Here is a 21,927-nt window from a genome sequence, read left to right on the forward strand (position 1 = left end):
TGCCAGGCCGACTCCGAGTGCCCGCGCCACCGGCGCTGCTGCTACAACGGCTGCGCCTACGCCTGCCTGGAGGCCGTGCCGCCCCCGCCAGGTAGGCCCCGGGCCGCGGGAGGGACAGCGGGTGAACTGAGCCACCCAGAGGTGGGGGGAGAGCCGGACTGGGAGGAAAGGAGCTGCGCTTAAACTGGGCCACCTGGGCGGGTCACTTCAGCCCTCGGGCCTCCATCGCCTCACCTGTGAAATGGGAACGTGGGGCTCACTGAGCAGGTGCACGGCTGTGCGCACTGAGCACCTGCTGGTGCGGGGCATTCCACCTGCCCTCAGGGAGCTGGAATTCCAGGAGACACCCATTCCAGGGAAAATGCCACCTGCCATGAGGATGGGCTGGGGCAGGCACCCGACTGCCCTCAGGGAGCCTGCATTCCAGAAGACACCCATTCCAGGGAAAATGCCACCTGCTATGAGGGTGCAGGTGGGGAGAGATTTCTCATTTAAAAAATCCAGAGTTCAGGCTTTTCTTAAAAATATCAGACCACATTTCCTGGGCTGCGATTGGCTGGAGCCTCAGGTGTCCCTGGATGGGTGGGGCCCTCTAGTTTTCCACTGACCCCACCGGGCCCGCCACTCTTGATGCCTGGCTCTGGGGGTGTTTAAAGTGGAGACTGGGTGCTTAGAAATCCAGATGGGAAGTGCCCGAGGGGGGGGGGAGAGAGAGAGAGAGAGAGAGAGAGAGAGAGTGTGTGTGTGTGTGTGTGTGTGTGTGTGTGTGTGTGTGTGTGTGCAGAGTCCTGGGTTCAAATCCACTAGCTTCCTTTGGGCTCCTCGCCTGTAAAATGGGCTGAGGAGAAAGCGGGCAGCTCATGAATAGTCTGAATTGGAGGGGCTCTGTGCCACATCAGACTAGGAGCAGACAATAAGATGTTTCTTGAATCATGATGCAAATCTCATGGAGAGAAACAATCCTCAGGGATTTTTCTTTGGTGGGAAGAAGTTTCACATTGCTTTTGGAGATAAGGTTTGGGTGGGGAGGGAGGGAGCCCATGGGGAACACAAAATGGGGGGGGGACAGGAAGCTATTTCCTGGGTGGGGAAGATGTGCCCCTAGGTGGGTAGGATGGGGCAATCGTTTCCTCATTTCTGCTCAGGACCAAGCCAAAGCTGTGTATACCACACCTTTCTGCGAGAGGCTGCAGGTTCCCATGGGCCTTAATTACTGAAGATGGCTTTGAGGTGCCCCCAACCCCTTCTCCCAAGGCAGGGAGGCAAGTTGGAGAAGTCAAGAACGACCACGCTTTGTTTTCTTTGGGGTGAGGTCACAGTGAGTTCAAGGGACTCAGCACACTTAAGGATGCTCATAATTACAGTCCTCAGCTGTTTGGGTGCTGCCTCTGGGCAAGGACTGGGTGGGTGCTCACAGCCAGGCTGCCTCCTACCCAGCCTTCATAAGAAGGACAAAAGGACACCCTCTCCTGCTGGAAAAGCACATAAAGGCACTCCCTCTGGGTTCGCAAATCAGAAAAGGTGCCCCTTCCTCTGGAATGCAGCCAGGCATAGGGACTCTAGCCTCACTTAATGGCTAGGCCAAGTGCTTTTGAGCAGTGCACAAACTATGCAGCTGTACATGGCATTCCTAATAGCCTTTCCACACATCATCTCATTCCATGCTTATGGGGCTCCATGGAGTGGAGACTGTTTTCAGCCCTATTTTATAGTTGAAGACACTGAAACTCAGAGAAGGCGAGTCACTTGCCCAAGGTCACACAGTGAGCAGAGCTGCAGTTGCAATCCAGTTGTCTGACTATAGAGAAGTGTCCACTGCCTTAGGCCCTGAGTGTGTCAATGTGGGGCCCCTGCTCCAACACCTGAGTCCACGTGTGGGGTCCCTCACTGCCCAGAACATCCTCCCCCAGACTCCCACATGGCTCACTTCCTCACCTCCTGCAGATAGATCTTTGCACAGAGGCCACTTTTGCGGGGAAGACTTCCCTCTCTAAATGGCAATCCCTCCTCCAGCCAGTCCCCCCTTCCTCCCCTGCTGAGGTTTTCTCCACAGCATGATCCAGAAGACTGTGTTTTACTTTGTTCATTGACTTTTCTGCCCACCTGAAGGTCGGTCTCACAGGGCAAGGGTTGTGTCTGTTTGACTGCTGTGTCCCCAAAACAGTCTCTGGGCACATAAGAGGTACTCAGTAAGTACTGAATGAATGAACAAGTTCATTCATTCATCAGCCAGCAGGAAGAGCAGTCAAGCCATTAGTTAGTAATAATAGTTATAATATTAATAATAATATCTAACACAAGGTTTCTCAGCCTTGGAGCTGTTGACATCTGGGGTTGGATAATTGTAGTTGGTGAGTGGGCAGGGGACATGGTTCTGTGCATTGTAGGATGTTTAGCAGCATTCCTGACCTCTACCCACTAGATGCCAGTAGAAGCCCCCCAATCCCCCAAGTTGGGACCACCAAAAATGCCTCTAGACTTTGCTAAATCTTCCCTGGGAGACAAAATTGCTCCAAATTGAGAACCACTGGTTCAGCATGAGGAGACGACCCGGCTCTGTTCTAAGCACCTTACCTAACTTCATTGCCATCTTCGTCGGGGTCCCTTCAAAGCAGACTCTGATACAAGGACTTGGTCTCAAGTCTGCAGTTCGTTTATGTGGGAGGTGATCCCAGGTAGTTCCAGCGAGGGTGTGGAGAGCTGAGACCCTGGAGCCACCAGGCCTTTGGGCTCTGCAATTGGAGGGATGAGAGGCCTTGGCTAAGTTTCTGTATTCTGAAAAATGTAGCAAAATTTCCCTGCTGCTCAGAAGCCTTTGATCAATGCAAAAGAGAATACAAACAGTACATATTAAGACATTTCTTATTTGAAAAATATTTTCTAACATGTAGTCCAAGGCAGTGGAGAGAAGGAGGGGAGGAAGAACCGGAAGACTGGAAGTAGTGGCTGTATTTGCAGTCTTCGTTCCTGTTTGGAACTTACAAGCTGCTGCTTCATTCCTCTGTTGTTTTCACTTCCACCATGTTTATCATGTTCTAGTGCTCTTTTAAAGAAAAAGCTAACCAGCATTTTTTTTTTTTTTAAAGATGAACAGTAAGGGGATCTCAACCCTTGGCTTGGTGTTATCAGCACCACGCTCTCCTGAGTGAGCCACAGGCCGGCCCTTAACCAGCATTTTTACCAGTACCCACCTACATACTTTAAAAGGTTCTACATAATAATTTATCTATTTTCTCTGTAGAAATAAATACGTTTATCTCTATTTTGTCATATCCTGGCATCAAACTAAAGCAGAGGTCACAAATCTGATCCCAGAACTGTTTTATTCAATCTCCAATGTGCTTAAAGTTTTTAAATTAGTTGTCAACACTTAAAAACCAGAAGATTTATGTTTTTTAAAATACAGATTTATAGTTAAAGAATAAAAACCCCAAACCAGAAGCTCTGGGCACATTGGGAGCAGCTGGCCGGAGCCAAACGCGCGCTGATCCACTTAAGCAGCAGCGCTCCGGGTTTGCCACAGCCCTGCCCAGCTGCCCTCGTCCTGTGCGTTTCTCCCTGTCCCCTGGAGGCATTTGAGTGTTCCGCCCCTGCCTCTTGATGGCCTCCCAGTCTACTGTGTGGGTAACTCTCCTGTTGAAAATGTATTGGTTAGAGAACAGGCCATGCTGCTGTCACAAAAAGACCCATAAATACAGGGACCCACCTGTGAGATGCTGACTTCCATCTTGGTGAATAGTGCAAAGGTTGCGGTCAGGCCTCAGCTCCCTTCCCTCCTGCTGCTCTGCAATCTGAGAAGTGCCTTCATCCACATGGCCAAAGTGGCAGGGAGGGAGCAGCCATCAATTTAAGGAAGTTGCGGGATCTCTTCTACTCATCCTGTGGCCAGAACTTAGCCACACAGCCACACCTCACTGCAAGCCACACCATCCCCAGCATGGTGGCCCAGCACCCAGGCCCACCCACAAAGGCTCTGTCACTAGAAGGAAGGGACAAGGCAGGGGCATTTCTCAGCTGCCCAGGGTGGGGGCGGGGCTCAATCTGACCATGTATTGCATTAGTTTTAGACTGGCTGGTGCAGCCGAAACCTCGCTGGCTTGGTGGCAACGGCTGGCTCCTGGATGGCCCTGAGGAGGTTCTGCAAGGTGAGGCCCAGACCCGACATCAGAGCCAGGGTCCCTCCTTCTCAGCGGCTGCTGGGCAACAGGCTGTCTGTCCCCATGTGTGGGCCCTTCCACCATGGGCTCAACCGTCAGTGGTCCTCCCCACCCAACATGGAAGGGGCAATGGTTGGGGGCTTGGCCAGCTTCTCAAAATCCCCAGTACAAAAAAAGGGCTTTGACTTTTGCTAAGACTGGGGCCCCTTCTTGGACAGAGAATTGGAAGGGAGGGGGCTTTGGGCTGTCACTGCTCCATAACAATGAGGCCTCCTTGGGGCGATAGGGGGCGGAGAGCAGCTTCTGGCAGGAATGACCTGCGGGCCTGGGCCTGCAGAACTGTGGGCTGTGAGCATGCGCCCTGGCGCCCTGGCATGTGAGCAGCTGTGCTCACAACTCTGTGCCTCTGTGTGTGTGGCTGTGTCTGCTAGGGCCTGCAGCCATGCGTGCACCTGCGTGGCTGCTCTTGTGGCTGCACCGGATATGTGTGCATCTTTGTGCACGCAAATGTGTGTGACTGTACTGTGAGCACACCATGTATTGTCACTATGCATGCGAAGGCATGTTTGGGATCACGTGACTTTGGGCTGCCTCTGTGTGTGTGTGTGCATGTGTGTGCATTGTATACACACATGTGGCTGAGACCCAAGGCACAGCCTGGGATCTGGGGTGCAGACGGGAGGTGTCCTCTCTGGGCAAGGTGCATTCTATGCCCCCTCCCCAGGGTCTGCCCTCTGAGACCCTGGCATGTCTCTCCCCAACCCCCACAGCAGAGGCTTGCAGCACCACTGAGGACGGGGCAGAGCCGCTGCTCTGTCCCTCGGGCTATGAGTGCCACATCTTGAGCCCTGGTGACATGGCCGAGGGCATCCCCAACCGTGGGCAGTGCGTCAAGCAGCGCCGGCAAGCAGGTAAGTGAGAGCACCCCAAGCCCTGCTCCTGGCTCCTGTCCCAGCCGCATGCTCCCTACGGTCCCCACATCAGAGACCTGCCTCTGGAACATCAACCAGCCACTGAGCCTGGCAAGCACTCCTCCCATCCTGCCACTGCCCGGCTCCCTCTTTCATGTCCTCCACCCTTTCCCTGCCACGCCAGCAGTGATATGGGCTCTTGAGTCAGCAGACCAGCAGCGAATCCCAGCTCTGCACCTCCCAGCTGGGTGACCTTGGGGTCAGTTTCTTTATATCTCTGAGCCTCAGTTTCCTCATCTGTAAAAGGCTGTTATGGGGATTAATTGAAGTCATACATGTAAAGCCCTGTCTGTCCCCACGTGTGGGCCCTTCCACCATGGGCTCAACCCTCAGTGGTCCTCCCCACCCAATGTGGAAGAGGCAATGTTTGGGGGCTTGGCCAGCTTCTCGGAATCCCCAGTACAAAAAAAGGGCTTTGACTTTTGCTAAGAACGGGGCCTCCTTCCTGGGTGGAGAATTGGAAGGGAGGGGGCTTGGGGCTGGTTTTCAGAACATCACGATAGGGGTTCACTGCTCCATAACAATGAGGTCTCCTTGGGGGGATGGAGGGCAGAGCTAGGCAATTAAAGGTGGTCAGTAAACATAGGATATTTTATATCCATTACATACCTACTTTAAGCTGCATGGAATTTGAATTGTCTTAAAGTCCTTAACTTCCTAGGACTTCTGCCAGGACTGTTGAGTTGGACTTAATTGGTGTTTGTCCTTGGAGATGAAGGCAATAAATAGATGAATGAAGGGCGTGGGTGGCCTTGCTTGAGTTGGCACAGTTTTACCAAGGAGAGAAAAGACAGCAGAACAATGGCTCCTGGCAGGATCTAAAACCCGCCTGGGCCGCACGTAAGACATCAGGCCGTGAGGCTGCAGCCGCGTTTTGGCGTGGAGTTGGGAAGAAATGTGAGGCAAGCCAGATCTGGGACTTCAGGGCGCTCCCAGTTCTGCTTGTCAAAGATGAGCTCAAGCAGACCGATACCAACACCCAAGGGTCCCCACTGCTGCATCTCTCGGCGCTAATAGCTAAGGACAAGGCCCTCCGTCAAAATTGATGATGTCACGACCCTGTTTGCCAAAGGAATACATCAGGGTGTGTGATCTGCCAAAATGTTTTTTTTCTGATTTGAGAATTTATTTCTCTGAAGGCATAGACATTAAATCGGTTACACATTTAACATCATTATCATTGCAGATAATAAAATTATGAGACATTAGAACTATCTGCAGAATCCCGGATCCTGGAATTCTGAATTTTGGAAAAATTGAACAAAATAGATATCTTTGTGGTTCCCTCTACATTCCCCTTGCTATTTGTAGGGCTTTGTTTAGGGTTTCTCTGGCCAGATAGCCTGGGTTCCCATGGTCCCTCCCGTTCCTTCTGTGTGTGGCAAATAACCTGACCTTTTCAGGCCTCATTTTCTTTATCTGTAAAATGGGCTAATAATAGTTGAGTTACTTCTCAGGGCTCTTTAAGGAGTAGATGAGTTAATCCAAGCAGACCATGTCTGTCACATCACAAGCACAGAACAGAGTCTTCGCTATTTCATCATTGCTTGTCTCCAGACACCAAATCGCTCTGTAAGCAGATGGGATGTGCGGTCCTTTGGATGCAGATCCCTGAGGGCTGGCCAGCAAGTCAGAGACGGGTGGAGTATGGAAGGGAGAGCCTTTTACAAAAGAGAGCTATGGGGAGAGTTACAAGTTCTTTGGACTATAATGTCATTTACATCATTGGAAAGGCCTCGAACTCCTTTGCCTTTCTCACCCCCTGATCTTTCTCATTCGGCTGGCTATGTGACCTCTAAGACCAGGGTAAGCCAAACCAGTTCAAAAAAGACTCATTTCAAAGATGGGCTAAGCAAAGAGAGCAGATAATTAAATGATGGCCGCACTGACGATGCCTGCCGTCGGGTGATCACCTGCAGGCACTGTCATTAAGCTTTGCCACAAGCCAGCAAAAGGAGAAGTGTGACCAGGGCCAGTGCTGTGCAGGGTTAGGAGTGCAGGCTCAGAACCACAGATCGGCTCCAGGCCTACAGCTTTCTTCCTGGGTGGCTTTGGGCAGGTCAACTACCCTTTCTCAGTCTGTTTCTCCATCTATAAAATGGAGATGGTGATGGTACCCATAGTGATTACTGCATGTGGTAGTTATGAGGCTTGTTTATGAGAACACCTGGGAGGTGCTAAGCACAACACCTGACACACAGTAGGTCCTCCGTGCATGTGTGCACTGTTATCTGTCTTAGGAAGAGGGAGGACTTGAGTTCGGGAACTTGCCTAGACACTGCGCACGGTAAAGAGGAACAGAGCTGGAATTCCATGGCTGTCCACCCACTTCGAAGCCCATGTGGGTGCTTGCCCTCCCACAGGAGCGATGTGAGCCTTCCAGATGGAAGTGCATGTGGAATTCCCCCTTAGCCTTGCTCTCAGGGTGCTGTTGCTTAGCAATGATGGTTAGTAATTTGTTGATAATTATATGAGAGTTTGGAAATATCTTGAATTCCAGCAACTTCCCTTGGAGCAAAAATCTCCGAGGGAGGTGTTGGGCACTCTTGTTCCAGTGTTTACAAGGAAGAGTCTTTTATCTCAGTTTTCTTTTTTTAACTGCATATTTGAAATAATTTCAGACTTGTAGAAGAGTTGCAAGAAGAGTACCTCAGGCCCTCCACCTAGATCCACCAACTGTTAAAATATTGTCAGACCTGCATAACTGTCCCCTCTCCCTTCTTTCTCCCCCCACCCTGCAACTCTGCATAGGTCTACATATGTATTTTTCTGGCCCATTTGAGAATAAGCGGCAGGCCTTGTGCTCACACCTAGGATGCAAGTCTCCCCTGGAAGAGGCTTCTAGAGGGTGTCAATGGCCATTCCAGGGTCACAGTCCAGCAACTGGTACCAGACATTTGAGGGGTTCATGTCTGCTGCAACAGGAAAATGAACATTCTCACATGCAGTAAATCTGATTTTTCAGAGGGTGGGGTCAGGGGGAATCAGTGCATTTTTCTGAGTGTATTCAAGGTCACTCAGAAGCCAAGATGTGGGAGACTGGGCCCATCTTTGTCCTTGTCAAGATGCTACAGGGGGAGACTAAAGTGGGGCTCTGCGGCCTTGAACAGGTGGAAATTTGATAAAAGTGTTGTATGATCACTTTTGGTAATAAATTATATTTGGCCTAAGGAGGGTGTCCAGTGTCCACACATACCTCTGACTCCCTGTGCCATTACGGAACAGAATTCATCCCCAGGGGGCAGAGAGCCCCTGGCCTGGAAAGCCCCATGAGCTTTGGAAAATGGTTATCTCTGCAGTTGCTGATAAGCTGTCCATCCAAGGCTGGGGTGTGGTCTACTCCATGGCTCTCATCCCCTTGTGTGGTGAATGTCAGTGCTGGTCCCAAACACCCTGATGGTTTTTAGTATGGCCACGAAACACAGGGCGAAACAGTCAGCTATTGCAGAGATGTGATTTATTAACATTAGAGCAGAGAAAACCTCCTGGATGCGCCAAGATGGAGACGTAGCTCAATGCAAGGAGAGGACCGTGTCCTTGCCCCATGCCTGCATCACTGCTGCTGGGGGGGCAGTGAGGGAGCCCTGGTCAGTGACTGACAGCCAGGAATGGGAAATGCGTAAAGCTGCCATGACCACCTTTTACATATGAAAACAGCAGCTCTGTGTGGTTCCTCCTAATATTTGCATGTGTTGGTCTTAAATTAAATTACTTCTTTTAATCCTTGCAATAACTTTAAGAGCTACTAATCTTATGCCCATTTTCAGGTGAGAAGACAGGCTCAGGGAGGTTGAGTGACGATTCATGCTCGAGTTACTTTTTCATTTGAAGTCTCTTGAACGAGCTCAGAAAAGTACCATTGACTGCCCGTGTGAACAGATGTGTAATGACATTTGCTGAGCAGTATTTGAAATTTTGCTTCCAGTTCATCTGTGAAGACAGTGGTTCCCCAACTTTTTGGTCTCAGGACCCCTTTACCCTTAAAAAAATATTGAGGAGACCCCATAGATTTTTATTTTTCTTAAAAGTAACTTTTTGTTTCTTAAAAATAATTATATTTCCCCAGATGAAAAACCTAGTGAGAAGAGTGGTATTGCTTCACTTTTTTTTTTTTTCTCCAATGTCCTTTAATACATGAATTAAGAGAAGAGAGACTCCCCTATCTGCTTCTGCGTTTGGTCAACTGTGATATTACACATCATATAGCCTCTGGAAAATTCCATCGTACACTCGTGGGAGAATGAATGTCAAAACGCAAATAATTCTGTAGCATTATTATGAAAACAGTCTTGGACTTATAAACTTCTGGAGTTTTATCTTCTCACTTGTTTTCCAGATGGTCGATTCCTACGACATAAATTTTACAAAGAATATCCAGGTAAGAGGAGAAACCATTTAAGTCTCCAAAAAGTTCATGGAAAGATTTGTATTATTTTTTAATTCTCTTAAGTTCACAGAAAAATAGAATTAAAAGATAATACAAATCTGTCTATAAATCTTTTGAAGTATCTTCATAGAGGACAAAATGGGAACTAGAACTGAGAAATAAAGTAGGAGCCCTGTTGTCTATGGTGGTCAGGGGAGGTGTGGTCCAAAGATGAGCTCACAGCAGACGTGGCCTCATGCTGACCACAGAACCTGGGACTGGACGTGCTCAACTCCTTTCTACTTTTATTCAGGGCCTTGGAAAATATGGCTTCCATCCATCTATCTAATCGTCCATCCATCTAATTATCCTTTCACCCATCTATCCATCCACCCATCCATCCATCCAATCATCCATCCATCCATCCATCCATCCATCCATCCATCCATCCATCCACCCATCCATCCTCCCATCCATCCATCCATCCATCCATCCATCCATCCATCCATCCATCCATCCATCCATCCATCCATCCATCCATCCATCCATCCATCCATCCATCCATCCATCCATCCATCCATCCATCCATCCATCCATCCATCCATCCATCCATCCATCCATCCATCCATCCATCCATCCATCCATCCATCCATCCATCCATCCATCCATCCATCCATCCATCCATCCATCCATCCATCCATCCATCCATCCATCCATCCATCCATCCATCCATCCATCCATCCATCCATCCATCCATCCATCCATCCATCCATCCATCCATCCATCCATCCATCCATCCATCCATCCATCCATCCATCCATCCATCCATCCATCCATCCATCCATCCATCCATCCATCCATCCATCCATCCATCCATCCATCCATCCATCCATCCATCCATCCATCCATCCATCCATCCATCCATCCATCCATCCATCCAATCATCCATCCATCCATCCATCCATCCATCCATCCATCCATCCATCCATCCATCCATCCATCTATTCTTCCATCCATCCATTTCTCTGTCCATCTATTCCTCCATCTGTATATTCTTCCATCTATCCATCCATCAAATGTGTCTTCTTTATCGAGAATTGACAGCACATATTTACCAAGCATCACTCATCAGTCTGTGCTGGAGGCTGGGTTTGCATGTATGAACACGCAGCTGTGGCCATGCAGCTAATATCAAGCAGGAAATGCAAACNGTCATATAGCCTCTGGAAAATTCCATCGTACACTCGTGGGAGAATGAATGTCAAAACGCAAATAATTCTGTAGCGTTATTATGAAAACAGTCTTGGACTTATAAACTTCTGGAGTTTTATCTTCTCACTTGTTTTCCAGATGGTCGATTCCTACGACATAAATTTTACAAAGAATATCCAGGTAAGAGGAGAAACCATTTAAGTCTCCAAAAAGTTCATGGAAAGATTTGTATTATTTTTTAATTCTCTTAAGTTCACAGAAAAATAGAATTAAAAGATAATACAAATCTGTCTATAAATCTTTTGAAGTATCTTCATAGAGGACAAAATGGGAACTAGAACTGAGAAATAAAGTAGGAGCCCTGTTGTCTATGGTGGTCAGGGGAGGTGTGGTCCAAAGATGAGCTCACAGCAGACGTGGCCTCATGCTGACCACAGAACCTGGGACTGGACGTGCTCAACTCCTTTCTACTTTTATTCAGGGCCTTGGAAAATATGGCTTCCATCCATCTATCTAATCGTCCATCCATCTAATTATCCTTTCACCCATCTATCCATCCACCCATCCATCCATCCAATCATCCATCCATCCATCCATCCATCCATCCATCCATCCATCCATCCATTCTTCCATCCATCCATTTCTCTGTCCATCTATTCCTCCATCTGTATATTCTTCCATCTATCCATCCATCAAATGTGTCTTTATCGAGAATTGACAGCACATATTTACCAAGCATCACTCATCAGTCTGTGCTGGAGGCTGGGTTTGCATGTATGAACACGCAGCTGTGGCCATGCAGCTAATATCAAGCAGGAAATGCAAACCTCAATAAGGCCCAGGTGGTTATTTCATGATAATAGTGGTGAGTCCTACTGACATCACATGCTGGATACTACAAAGACACCACACCGGTTTGTCAAAATGGGCTTCCTGAGAGGGGGCATGCAAACACAGCCTAAAGAGTAAGAACCAGCAAGCAAAGGGCCAGCACGTGTGAACACGCTGGGGCTGGCAGCAACTTGGCTGTCCCTGCAGCTGGAGTGCATGGTGAACAGGAGAGAGGGACAGGAGGAGAGGCAGGGGCCGCAGCTGGGGATTGAGTGGTCCCATTGGGGGGAGGGGGATAAACACAGGGCACCAGCCAGGCTGAGGCATTTGGACTTCACTCGGCAGTCCCTGGAGAGCTTTGGGAGGCATCTGGGTGGCAGTAGACATCCCTACCCTGACGGAGTCGTGTTCTTTTTGCAGAGGGTGACTTGAAGAATGTGGCAGAGCCTGGGAAGGGACAACAGAGGCACTTTCAATAAAGCAGCAACAGGCAGGTGTGTGGGAGGAAGTTCGAGTCAATGGACGGGGGTGGAATTGGGCAGCCAGGTGTCCAGGCAGCTTTTATTACCAGGTGGCCCAGTGGGAGGCTGAGATCAGGGCTTTACCTGCTGGTAGAACTTTTAAATTCCCTTCTAGTTTCACAGTGAACGTAGGAGAACATTGTGGTGATCAGAAACAGCAGCGTCTCTGCACCCCTCCGCACCTAAACCTCAGGCTGGCCTAGGTCGTAACTTTCCTTTCCAGTCCTTGCCAGAATGCCTCCTACGTCCCATCCCTCCCCACTTCTGTCCAGTACTGCTATGGAGTGCCAACTCTCTGATAGGCATGGTCCTGGGAACTCAGTCGCTTGGCCGCAGTTCACGGATATCTACTGTATGCCAGGCATTGTTCTGGGGTGACACAGTGAACACACCCGACAAAGTCCCTGCTCTCATGGGAGTTACATCCTGGCAGGAGGAGACTAAACAAGTCAGCAAGTAAATCAACCCAAAAGTGACGGACCGTAATAACTGTGTGAAGAAATCGAACAGACGACGTGCTGCAGAGTCACTGGGCAGGGGCAGGAAGCTGCTTCAGTGGGGGGGTCAGGGAAGTCCCTGGGAGAGGTGACATCTAAGCCAAGATCTGGAGATGAGAAGGTACTTCCTGGGGCAGACCAGGCAGAAGTTGCTGGAAGAGCAGAAGCCCCGTGGTGAAAGAGATCTTGGCTTTGCAGAACCAGAGGGAGGCCCCTGGGGTGGGGACAGAAGGACCGTGGGGAGGCTGGCTGCAGAGGGGGTTCCAGGTGAGGCACAGGCTTGGCTCTCAGGTGGTCTCTGAGGCTAGGTGCAGGTGCATGTGAAGGGCTGAGGGCTCGCAGCAACCAGAGCGTCTCAGCCAGTACACTCAAAAGCCCACCCAGCCCCTGTGACGGCTGCGGGTCTACACGGCAGATAGAAGCCCTTGAAAGCAGGTGACTATCCCAGGATGTTCTGAAAAGGCAAAGGTCAGATTTCAGATTCCAGAATATTCAGGGCTGAGTCCTCCAGGACTGATGCCAGCATGTCTATTACCTGCTGATGACAGGAACTGTCCCTGGAGCGAGTCTGATGCCACTGAGGACAATGAACTTCTCACAGGGAAGTCCAGGGACCAGTGGGTAAGAATGAGACCTTGAGAGACAGTTTAGGATAGTTTTCAGAAGTGCTGGCTTCAGAGCCAGCCAGGCCTGGGTTTCAATTCTTGCTCCACTCTGTGACCTTAAACAAACGACTTCAACTCTCCAAGCCTCAGTTTCCTCATCTTTATAATGGAATGATGGTGGGGGATGAGCTGGGGACTAAACAAGATGACACTCCATAAAGACTTGACAGTGAATTAAGAATTTAATCTGGGTGGAAACTGACATCTTTCTGGTGTTTCTGGTGGGGGAGGAGGAAGAGGATGAAACAGATTTGTGATCCGGCGTTATCCGGGGCTCTGCCTGGCGTAATCCCACGCTCTGCCCCAGCAGCAGCTCACGTTCACTTCTTCTTTGCTTTCTTTTCAGCCAATTTGCAAGAAAACTCCTCCACTTCCTGCTAAGCCTTGGAAACAGTTGGGAAAAATGATTGGACCCCCCAGAGATCATGCTCAGCTCAGCAGAGCATGGTCCCGGAGATCCTTAGAGACAGGACACTGGGCTTCAGTCCCAACATGGCCCTAGGATGGGTGACTTTGTAGGAGCCACCGAGCAGCTCTGGGTCCCTATTTCACCATCCTGGAAACAAAGCCTTGCAGTGCCACAAGATCTTTACCCTGGGAAGAAGGCACCGCCTTCGTGAGCATTTTTGAAGCCGTTTTCTAAGACAATTCAGCATCTTGGTTGTTTTTTTACAGATTTCATCCGGGTCTGACTCTGGAAAGCATGTACCCATCCCAGATGTCCTCAAAATAACTTCATTTATCATAAAATGGAAATGAACTTCGTTAGCCGTGCATGATTCATAGTTTTGACCTGATGATCTTAAATTGGATGTGTTGAAGACTAAATGTTAGCAGAGGGTGGGAGGAGGCTACGGAACAAGAGCAATAAAGTACAATGCTCAGTCCCTGGTGATGTGTAACACTGTGTCACTGTTAAATCCTGGGGGCTGGAGGCAGGGTGGGTGTTGTTGGATGAGGTGTCAGCTCAGCTCTGCTGCTGGAACCCGGGAGTATCAGAGCCACCTGCCTCTGACGCAGCCCCTCTGAAAGCAATTTATTAGGATGGTTCCTGTGCAAAACTGGCAGGGGAGTGGAGAAGAGGGATGGGAAGAGAGGACGGCCAGGGTTAGGGATCAAGAGCCATGGAGGGTGACTTTGGTGCCATCCCCCCGGGGGCCCTTGAGGCAGCCCAAGTCCCACCAGGGCCAGCTCCAGAGCAGACAGCCTGTGCAGTTGCTTAGAAGGGACCCGTGCTTGGTTTGCTGTTGCTATCTTGAAACTCATAGTAATTGTCGAACAAGGGGCCCACTGGTTCATTTTGCAAATGATGTTGGTGGCTCTGAGTCACACTGTGGAGTCAGCCCCATCGGGGCTGCCCTGTGAGGGGTGCCATGCCCAGGCTAGGGACAGGAGGAGGGGCAGTAAGGGGAGACTGTGCATTGCAGGATGTTGGGTAGCACCCCTGATCTCTACCTACGAGATGCCAGTAGCACCCTCCCCTCAAGTTGTGACAACCAAAAATGTCTCCACACATTGCCAAAGTCCCCTGAGGTACAGTTGCTCCACTGAGAACTTCTGGTTGAAGCAAAAAAAATGAGGCTCTAATTTGTATCATTTCATCCATCAGTGACTTCCTCTGGAGCCTTTTCTCTTAGGTTCAGGTAATTAACTTTCCTACTCACTCATCACTCGTTCACTCATTCATACATTCATCCTCTCAAGAAATACTTCTCAGGTAATAACCGCTATTCTTATCAAATCTGAGAGGTGTTTTTTCATCTTTCCACACTGGGCAGTGGGCTTGAGGGAGGTGTCATTGCCCACACACAAGCACATCAAAATGCACAGCTGGGGTGTCAGCAGCTTGGTGGAAACTTCTGGAAACAACAGAGAAACCATCTTCTGGTGGAAAAACTCAGATACTGGTGACTCAGTGGAGAAAGTAATTCAGAAGAGTTGGATCCAAATGTGAAGATGCTCAAGGAAATATATCATTTATCTCCCTTATATTTCCCTTCAATGTAGGCACGAGAATGATGATTAAAATCTACATCTCAATAAGTCTAAAAGAGGTCTTTAATACATTCCAAATAAAAAGGAGAAAGCATTATATCAGTACGGATGGCAGTGTTTTTTCTTTTAATTATGTATGCTCTTCCTGCTCCCCCCTACTCCTCCTGCTCCTCCTCCTGCTCTGCTCCTCCTCCTCCTGCTCCTGTTCCTGCTCCTCCTGCTCCTCCTCCTGATCCTCCTGCTCCTCCTGCTCCTCCTCCTGCTCCTCCTCCTCCTGCTCCTCCTCCTCCTGCTCCTTCTCCTCCTGCTCCCCCTCCTGCTGCTCCTGCTCCTGTTCCTCCTCCTGCTCCTCCTCCTGCTCCTCGTCCTGCTCCTCCTGCTCCTCCTCCTACTCCTCCTCCCCCTCCTCCTCCTGTTCCTGCTCCTCCTGCTCCCCCTCCTCCTCCTGCCACACAGCCTGTGAGTGGCTGGGCAGGTTGTTGGAACATCAGAGCCCCACATCTCATTCTCTGTTTCTTCTAGGAACAGGAGGTCAGCCCCACTTCTCCAAATTCCCAGTCTGGAGATTTCTCTTTGCCACATGAGTTCTCCCATATTGAGGAGGCAACTGAGGCTGCGGCCACCTTTCCAACTACCCAAGGACAGTTTTGAGGGAAGCAGGGTAGACTCAGCCTTGGTGCCAAGAAGACTCAGAGCAGGGCCACGGGATGGGCCACTGGGTGCCCCCGGTCTCCACGGCAAGGAGGAACACCAAGAAGCTAGAAAATAGTGGGCAACAAGCCATGGGCTGCTCCAGCCCTGCCAGAGACAATTGGCCTTGTCCAGGGGAAGGCCCTTGCAAAGAGGATTTTCCATAAGAACAAACTTAATTAAATAATCCCTTTGTACCTTGGTTATTCTGACATGGCCACATTCCTGCCTGGAGTCATTTTCCATCTGAGCTGCCAGTGTGAACACAGAGGCATGGATAAGCCTGGAGAAAATTATGTTAAGTGAAATAAGCCAGGCACACAGAGAGAAATACCACATGTCCTCATTCATAAGAGAGAGCTAAAAAGAGAGAGAGAGAGAGAGGAAAGAAAGAGAAAGAAAGAAAGAAAAAGAAAGAATCACGATAACAGTTGAACTTTCAGAAGGAGAAAACAGAACTGTGGTTACTAGAGGTGGGAAAGGGGAGGGGGTTAGCAAGAAATTGGTTAGTGGGCACAAAGAGTGATTGTGTTTTGTAATGATGAGTATTTTAATTATCCTGATTTGATCATCACACATTGCACACAGGTATTGATATTCAACTCTATACTCGACAGATATGTATACTCAATGATGCTTCAATAAGAAAAAGAAAAAAAATTCTCACAGAGATCAGTAAGATAGTTAAAGAGAAGGCAGGCGGGCACATCTCAGGTGACCCTAGGGCAGGACAAACCCACCTTATAACCCCCAGGGAGGGCCCTCTCGTGCCTATACCTGGGAGTAGGTACATAGTCATTGATTGAGAAGGGGAGAGGAACCCAATCTCCCTGATAACTAAAAAATTCTGCTCCAACCAGATCAGCTAAATTGTAGTGCCTTGGGAGATTTGGGATAAGCCAGTAGTCACGTCCTGTGTCCTGGAAAATGTTATCATGAGACCATTTTGACTTACAGGCAGACAGATGGGCAAATGAAGTAATAAAATATCCCAGAATGCTTCTTGTAACCCTTACCCTAGATCCCTGCATGCAGGATGTAAACTAGTAACAATCCCAAATCTATACGTCATGTACAACCAATAGAAAAACGGATGTAATGATAAGGGGGCTGTCCTTTTCTCTCTCCCCTTTGATTCTTCTCTTTTTCTGTGATTATCAAATGCTAAGCTCTGCTGGTCCCCTTCAGAACTCATTTCTCAGGGCGACCTGACCTATGCTTTTCCCTGGTTGCAATTGTTATAATGGCTCAATAAATCCTGTTTTGTATGTTCAGCTTCAGTTTCTTTTAGGTAAGTATCCCAAAATAGACTCCTTCCTGCAAACACCTGTGAGCTGCCACCTAGAATCCAACCACTGGAGTATCATCTTTTGTTGACACCTTTGAGGCCTGTTAGATTATGGACTCCTCTGGGAGAGGCTGCTGTAATCTAGAGTCAAAGATACCCGTGAGTCCCCACCCTTCAGTTTACATCCTGGAGGGGGAGGCACACAGGTGTATTGCTGATCGCAGGCACTGTGATAAGTGGTAGGAGAAAGCCCTACATGGACTCTGGGCATCTTGTCCAGGTGAGGAGTCAGGGAGACCAGGGGATGTCTGAGCTACATTTTTGAGTACAATATTAGTTTTCCGTGACTACTATAACAAATTACCACAAACTGGGTGGCTTAAAACAACGGAAATTTATTCTGTTGGCAGGGTTGGTTCTTTCTGGAGGCTCTGAGGGAGAATTTGCTCCATACCTCTCTCCAAGCACCCAGTGGTTGCTGGCGATTTTGGGTGTGTCTTGGTTTGTAGGCACATCACTCCGATCTCTGCCTCCTTCTTCCCATGGCCTTCACCTCTATCTCTGTATCCCAAATTTTCCTCTCCTTTCTCTTAAGAGGACACCAGTAATTGGATTTAGGGCCACCCTAAATCCAGGATGATCCTTAACTTTACTACATCTGCAAAGACCCTGTTTCCAAATAAGGTCACATTCACAGGTTCAGGGGGTTAGGACGTGGACATATCTTTTGGAGGGACAGAAATCAAGCCTCTTCAGGGAGCAAGTAAGCCAGGTTAGGTGAGGGAAGAGAAGGAAAGGCATCCCAGGCAGAGGGAACAATATCAGCAGAAGTACAGAGCAGAGAAGTTCGAGGAGCTACAAGCAGCCGGGTGTGGCTACAGAAGGGGGCACTCTGGGAATGAGAGGATATGGGCCAGAAAATTCAGCAGGTGCCAGCCATTCACATGTTGAGTTTGAACTTGACCCTGAAAATGTCCACTGAAGAGTTTTACCTGGGTCATTATGTCAGTCGACTCTGCCCACATCCCTAAGAGGTTGGTATTATGTGCCCACTTACAGATGAGAACACTGAGGCTCAGAGAAGTGAAGTCACTTGCCCAAGAGCAGACCATTAGGAAAACAGCAGAGGCAGGATTTGAACTCAGGCCTCATCTAACTCCATAAGTGGGAAAATGGGTGTAGCAGGGTTTTGTGTGCACACGGAAGGTGGGGGATGGGATACCCAGGAAGAGGGAAGGAAGCAAGCCTGCTGGGACCAGGTGCCAGGCCCACTGCCCCTCTGACAACAGCTCTCTGGTGCAGAGCCTGGGTGTTGCCATGTTGGTCCTCTGATACCCACCTCCTTGACCACAACTGATTGGTCCAGAAATAGGTCACCTGACTCAAGCCAAGCCAATCATATTTCCCTCACAAGAAAATTCTCTTGGGCTGGCCCGGTGGCGCACTGGAGAGTGCGCCGCTTGGGAGCGCATCGGCGCTCCCGCCGAGGGTTCGGATCCCATGTGGAGACCGGTTCCCACTCACTGGCTGAGCGCGGTGCAGGCGCAACACTGAGGGTTGCGATCCCGTTACCGGTCAGTAAAAAAGACAAGAAAAAAAAGGAAAAAAAAAAAAAAGAAAGAAAATTCTCTTGAGCCTTTTTGATGCCAGAAACTAACAAATAGAGCGAGTGATTTGGAGCCTGGCCCAGCAGTGAGCCTCTCACCTGGGTGGGCTCAGGAAACTTCTGGAACCTGTCTACAACAACGTTTCAGTATCCTTCTCTGGAAGTCACAATGATGAGAACAGCATGGCCTCCTCCATGGCCATCATGGGATTAAGTGAAATCCTAATTTCACTTGAGCTTTTTGCTCAAGGCCTGGCACACAGAGAATGCCGGGCAAACATCAGTCCAAATCTGCTGGTTGTATGAACAGAGGGGATGGGGAAGCCACCCCCTGCCTTCTGTATGAGGAGGAGGAGGAGAGGGAGAAATAGAGAGAAAAACCACCGGGGTCCGAGAAAAACCTTGGGGTCTGAGATTCAGGCAGTAACTCTGTGGTCAGCAGTAGCCAGCTGCCTCTGACTTTGGCTTAGGCTGGCACAAATGGGTTTCTATTATTGGCAACCCAACCCAAACCCAAACCAAAAAGCGCCTTGACTGAGACAGCCTGGCAGGCCGGAGGCCCTGCAGAATCTGTTGGAACTACCTTTGATCTGGATGCCAGCAGTTCTTGTCTCAGACCCAGTCACCACATAAAGAAAAACCCAGCAGGCCTGTATTGGTCTGTTTCTGTTGCTTATAACAGAATATCTGAAACTGGGTAATTTATAAAGAAATAAAATTTATTTCTTACGGTTTCTTATGGCTGGGAAGTCTAAAGTCCAGGGATCACATCTGGTGAGGGCCTTGGTGAGGTGGCTCTACAGCAAAGCAGGGTATCACATGGCAAATATGGCAGGAGCAGAGAGAGAGTGACCTCTTCACTTGCTCCCCTTTTAAAGCCATCAGAATCACACCCATGACCACCCATTAAACCATCAGCTTATTACTCCATGAATGGATCAATCTATTCACAAGAGTACAGTCCTCACAATCTAATCACCTCTTCAAGGCCCCACCTTTCAATTACCATAATCAGATTTCTCACCCTCTTAACACTGTCACAGTGGGGGGCAAGTTTCTAATACATGCACCACTGGGGGACACATTCAACCCATAGCAGGGACAAGCCCCAGCATGGGCAGTCCCCGAAGCTTCTGAGGGGCCAGCCTGCCTGTGACTGCCAAGGGTCCTTCACATCCTGGGACACACGCATGATCCACCCATCCTGCATTCCACACCCATGCCTCCTGCTCCCAGAGGGACAGGCTTCTGACAATACCACATTCAACTCGGGGACTCGTTGAACAGGTGCTGTGAGTTGAGCAACACCCCTGCCCACTAGGAAAAGGAGGTGCTGCCCTAGCCAGGCTGGGACTGGAGAATGGGTGAGAGTGGAGTAAACTGGGCTAATTATAACTTCACTAGGGATGTGCCAAGCTGAGTGCTATGTGCTTAACATTCAATGTCTCCTCAAAACCGGGTTGGAAAGATGCGATCGTGTCCATTGAGAGTGGGAAGCATTGAGGCTCAGATATTGCGAGAAGTAAGCTGCTTACTTCAGATCATACAGTTACTAAGCGGGGGAGCCAGACTGGCTTTTTTCTACATGAAATGAACATTATTAGTCACATTTTTCAAATATAAACAAAGTGTAGAAAGCAGTGTAATGAATCTCTTTGCATTTACCACGCGGCTACCCTGCTTTCATCTGTTCCCTCAACTTTTCTGCCAAAGAAAGAGGTTGGGACATTTCAAAGCAGGCGCAGATCCCAGACCTCGCCTAGGTCACCTGTAAGTGCTTCAGAATGCGTCTCTAACAGGTGATGACTATTTATTTCGTTATTTATTTTAACACAGCCGTAAGGTCATCATCACAGGACCACCTGGTTTGGAACGTTCTTTTTTGGAACCACCACACCATGTCTTAGGAGGGAGCGGGACAGTCCCAGTCTAGTCCTATTCTTGCTCAGCTGGCAAGTTCACTAGAGCAGTGGTTCCCAAAGTGGGGTCCCCAGAACTAGCAGCATCACCGTCCCCAGGGAATTTGTTAGAAATGCAGATTCTCAGGCCCATCACAGACCTACTGAGTCAGAAACTCTGGCGTTGGGCCTGGCAGTCTGTGTTCTAACATGGCCTTGGGTGATTCTTTTTTTTTTTTTCTTTATTAAAGATGACCGGTAAGGGGATCTTAACCCTTGACTTGGTGTTGTCAGCACCACGCTCTCCTGAGTGAGCCACGGGCCAGCCCAGCCTCAGGTGATTCTCATACTGGCTCTAATCTGAGAACTGCTGCTCTAGAGAGAGACAGACAGCCCAAGGACATCATGTTATTCCTGCATTCAGCTGGTTTATTCTTTATGCAGGTTTTGGCTCCTCCCCCAAAGGATGCTGAGGGGCTGGTCATGAGAAGTATCATCTTCTGGTTAGAAGCACTGACTCAACTGGAGCCCAACTGTCAGTGAGTGAGACCTGGCCCCACCTCTCACTGCCTAGGTGGCCCCTGAGCCCGTCTCCTGGTCCATAAAATGTGCAAGTGATAGCACCTGCCTCATAGGTTAGTTGTGAAGAGCAAACCACTTAAGGTATAGAAATTGCTTAGAATGTTTCTGGTGTACAGCAAATGTCATTCAAGGATTTGCTGGCTTCTTTGTTTTATTTTGTTTTACCAAAATAGGGATCTCTCTGTTACCAAAACAGGGATGGCAGGGTCAGGGTAGGTGGCCTAGTCTATGTGCCATCTCAGGACCCCTGGGAGTGAGATCACAACATGTCATCAGGAGTCTGGTTTGCAGGGGAGAAGCTGGGAGAGGGTGCCCCTGCAGCTATGGCGAGTGCAGGATTAGAAAGGGGTCAAAGGGTGCCCAGGGCTTGGGGGTCTAGGAAGAGCAGGAAGCGCCCAAGGCATGGAAGCCACAGGCAGGTGACTTGGCAAGAGATGCTGAGGGCTGAGCTTGCAGTTGCCTGGGGCGATGCTCTGTAGATGTCCCTGGAGCAGCCTCTGGGGACCTGCTCCCCACAGTCCCAGAGAGAGAATGAGAGCGGTCTGTGAACTGGAAGAGCTGCGATGCCTCTGGGAGCCTCTAGAATGTTCTCCTCTCCCAGGGCCTGGTGGGGAGATAGTGGCATAAGCAATTGAGGAAGTGGGTGCT

At 49.3% G+C, this 21,927-nt stretch overlaps 1 protein-coding gene across 1 annotated transcript in view; it reads left to right on the plus strand.

Annotated features, from left to right (window-relative positions):
- The window catches only part of LOC103609855 (WAP four-disulfide core domain protein 1-like), a 32,398-nt gene extending 18,493 nt beyond the window's left edge, over window positions 1–13,905 (plus strand). The window contains exons 2-7 of the mRNA XM_008594128.1: window positions 7–91; window positions 4,062–4,145; window positions 4,931–5,068; window positions 9,465–9,506; window positions 11,958–12,031; window positions 13,567–13,905. Coding sequence (XP_008592350.1) covers window positions 7–91; window positions 4,062–4,145; window positions 4,931–5,068; window positions 9,465–9,506; window positions 11,958–12,016 — 408 coding nt within the window. The 3' untranslated portion in view covers window positions 12,017–12,031; window positions 13,567–13,905. The remainder of the gene's footprint in view (window positions 1–6; window positions 92–4,061; window positions 4,146–4,930; window positions 5,069–9,464; window positions 9,507–11,957; window positions 12,032–13,566) is intronic.
- Window positions 13,906–21,927: the final 8,022 nt, after the last annotated feature.

This window comes from Galeopterus variegatus, unplaced genomic scaffold, assembly GCF_000696425.1.
Source record: "Galeopterus variegatus unplaced genomic scaffold, G_variegatus-3.0.2 Scaffold10201, whole genome shotgun sequence".
Taxonomy (NCBI): Eukaryota; Metazoa; Chordata; class Mammalia; order Dermoptera; family Cynocephalidae; genus Galeopterus; species Galeopterus variegatus.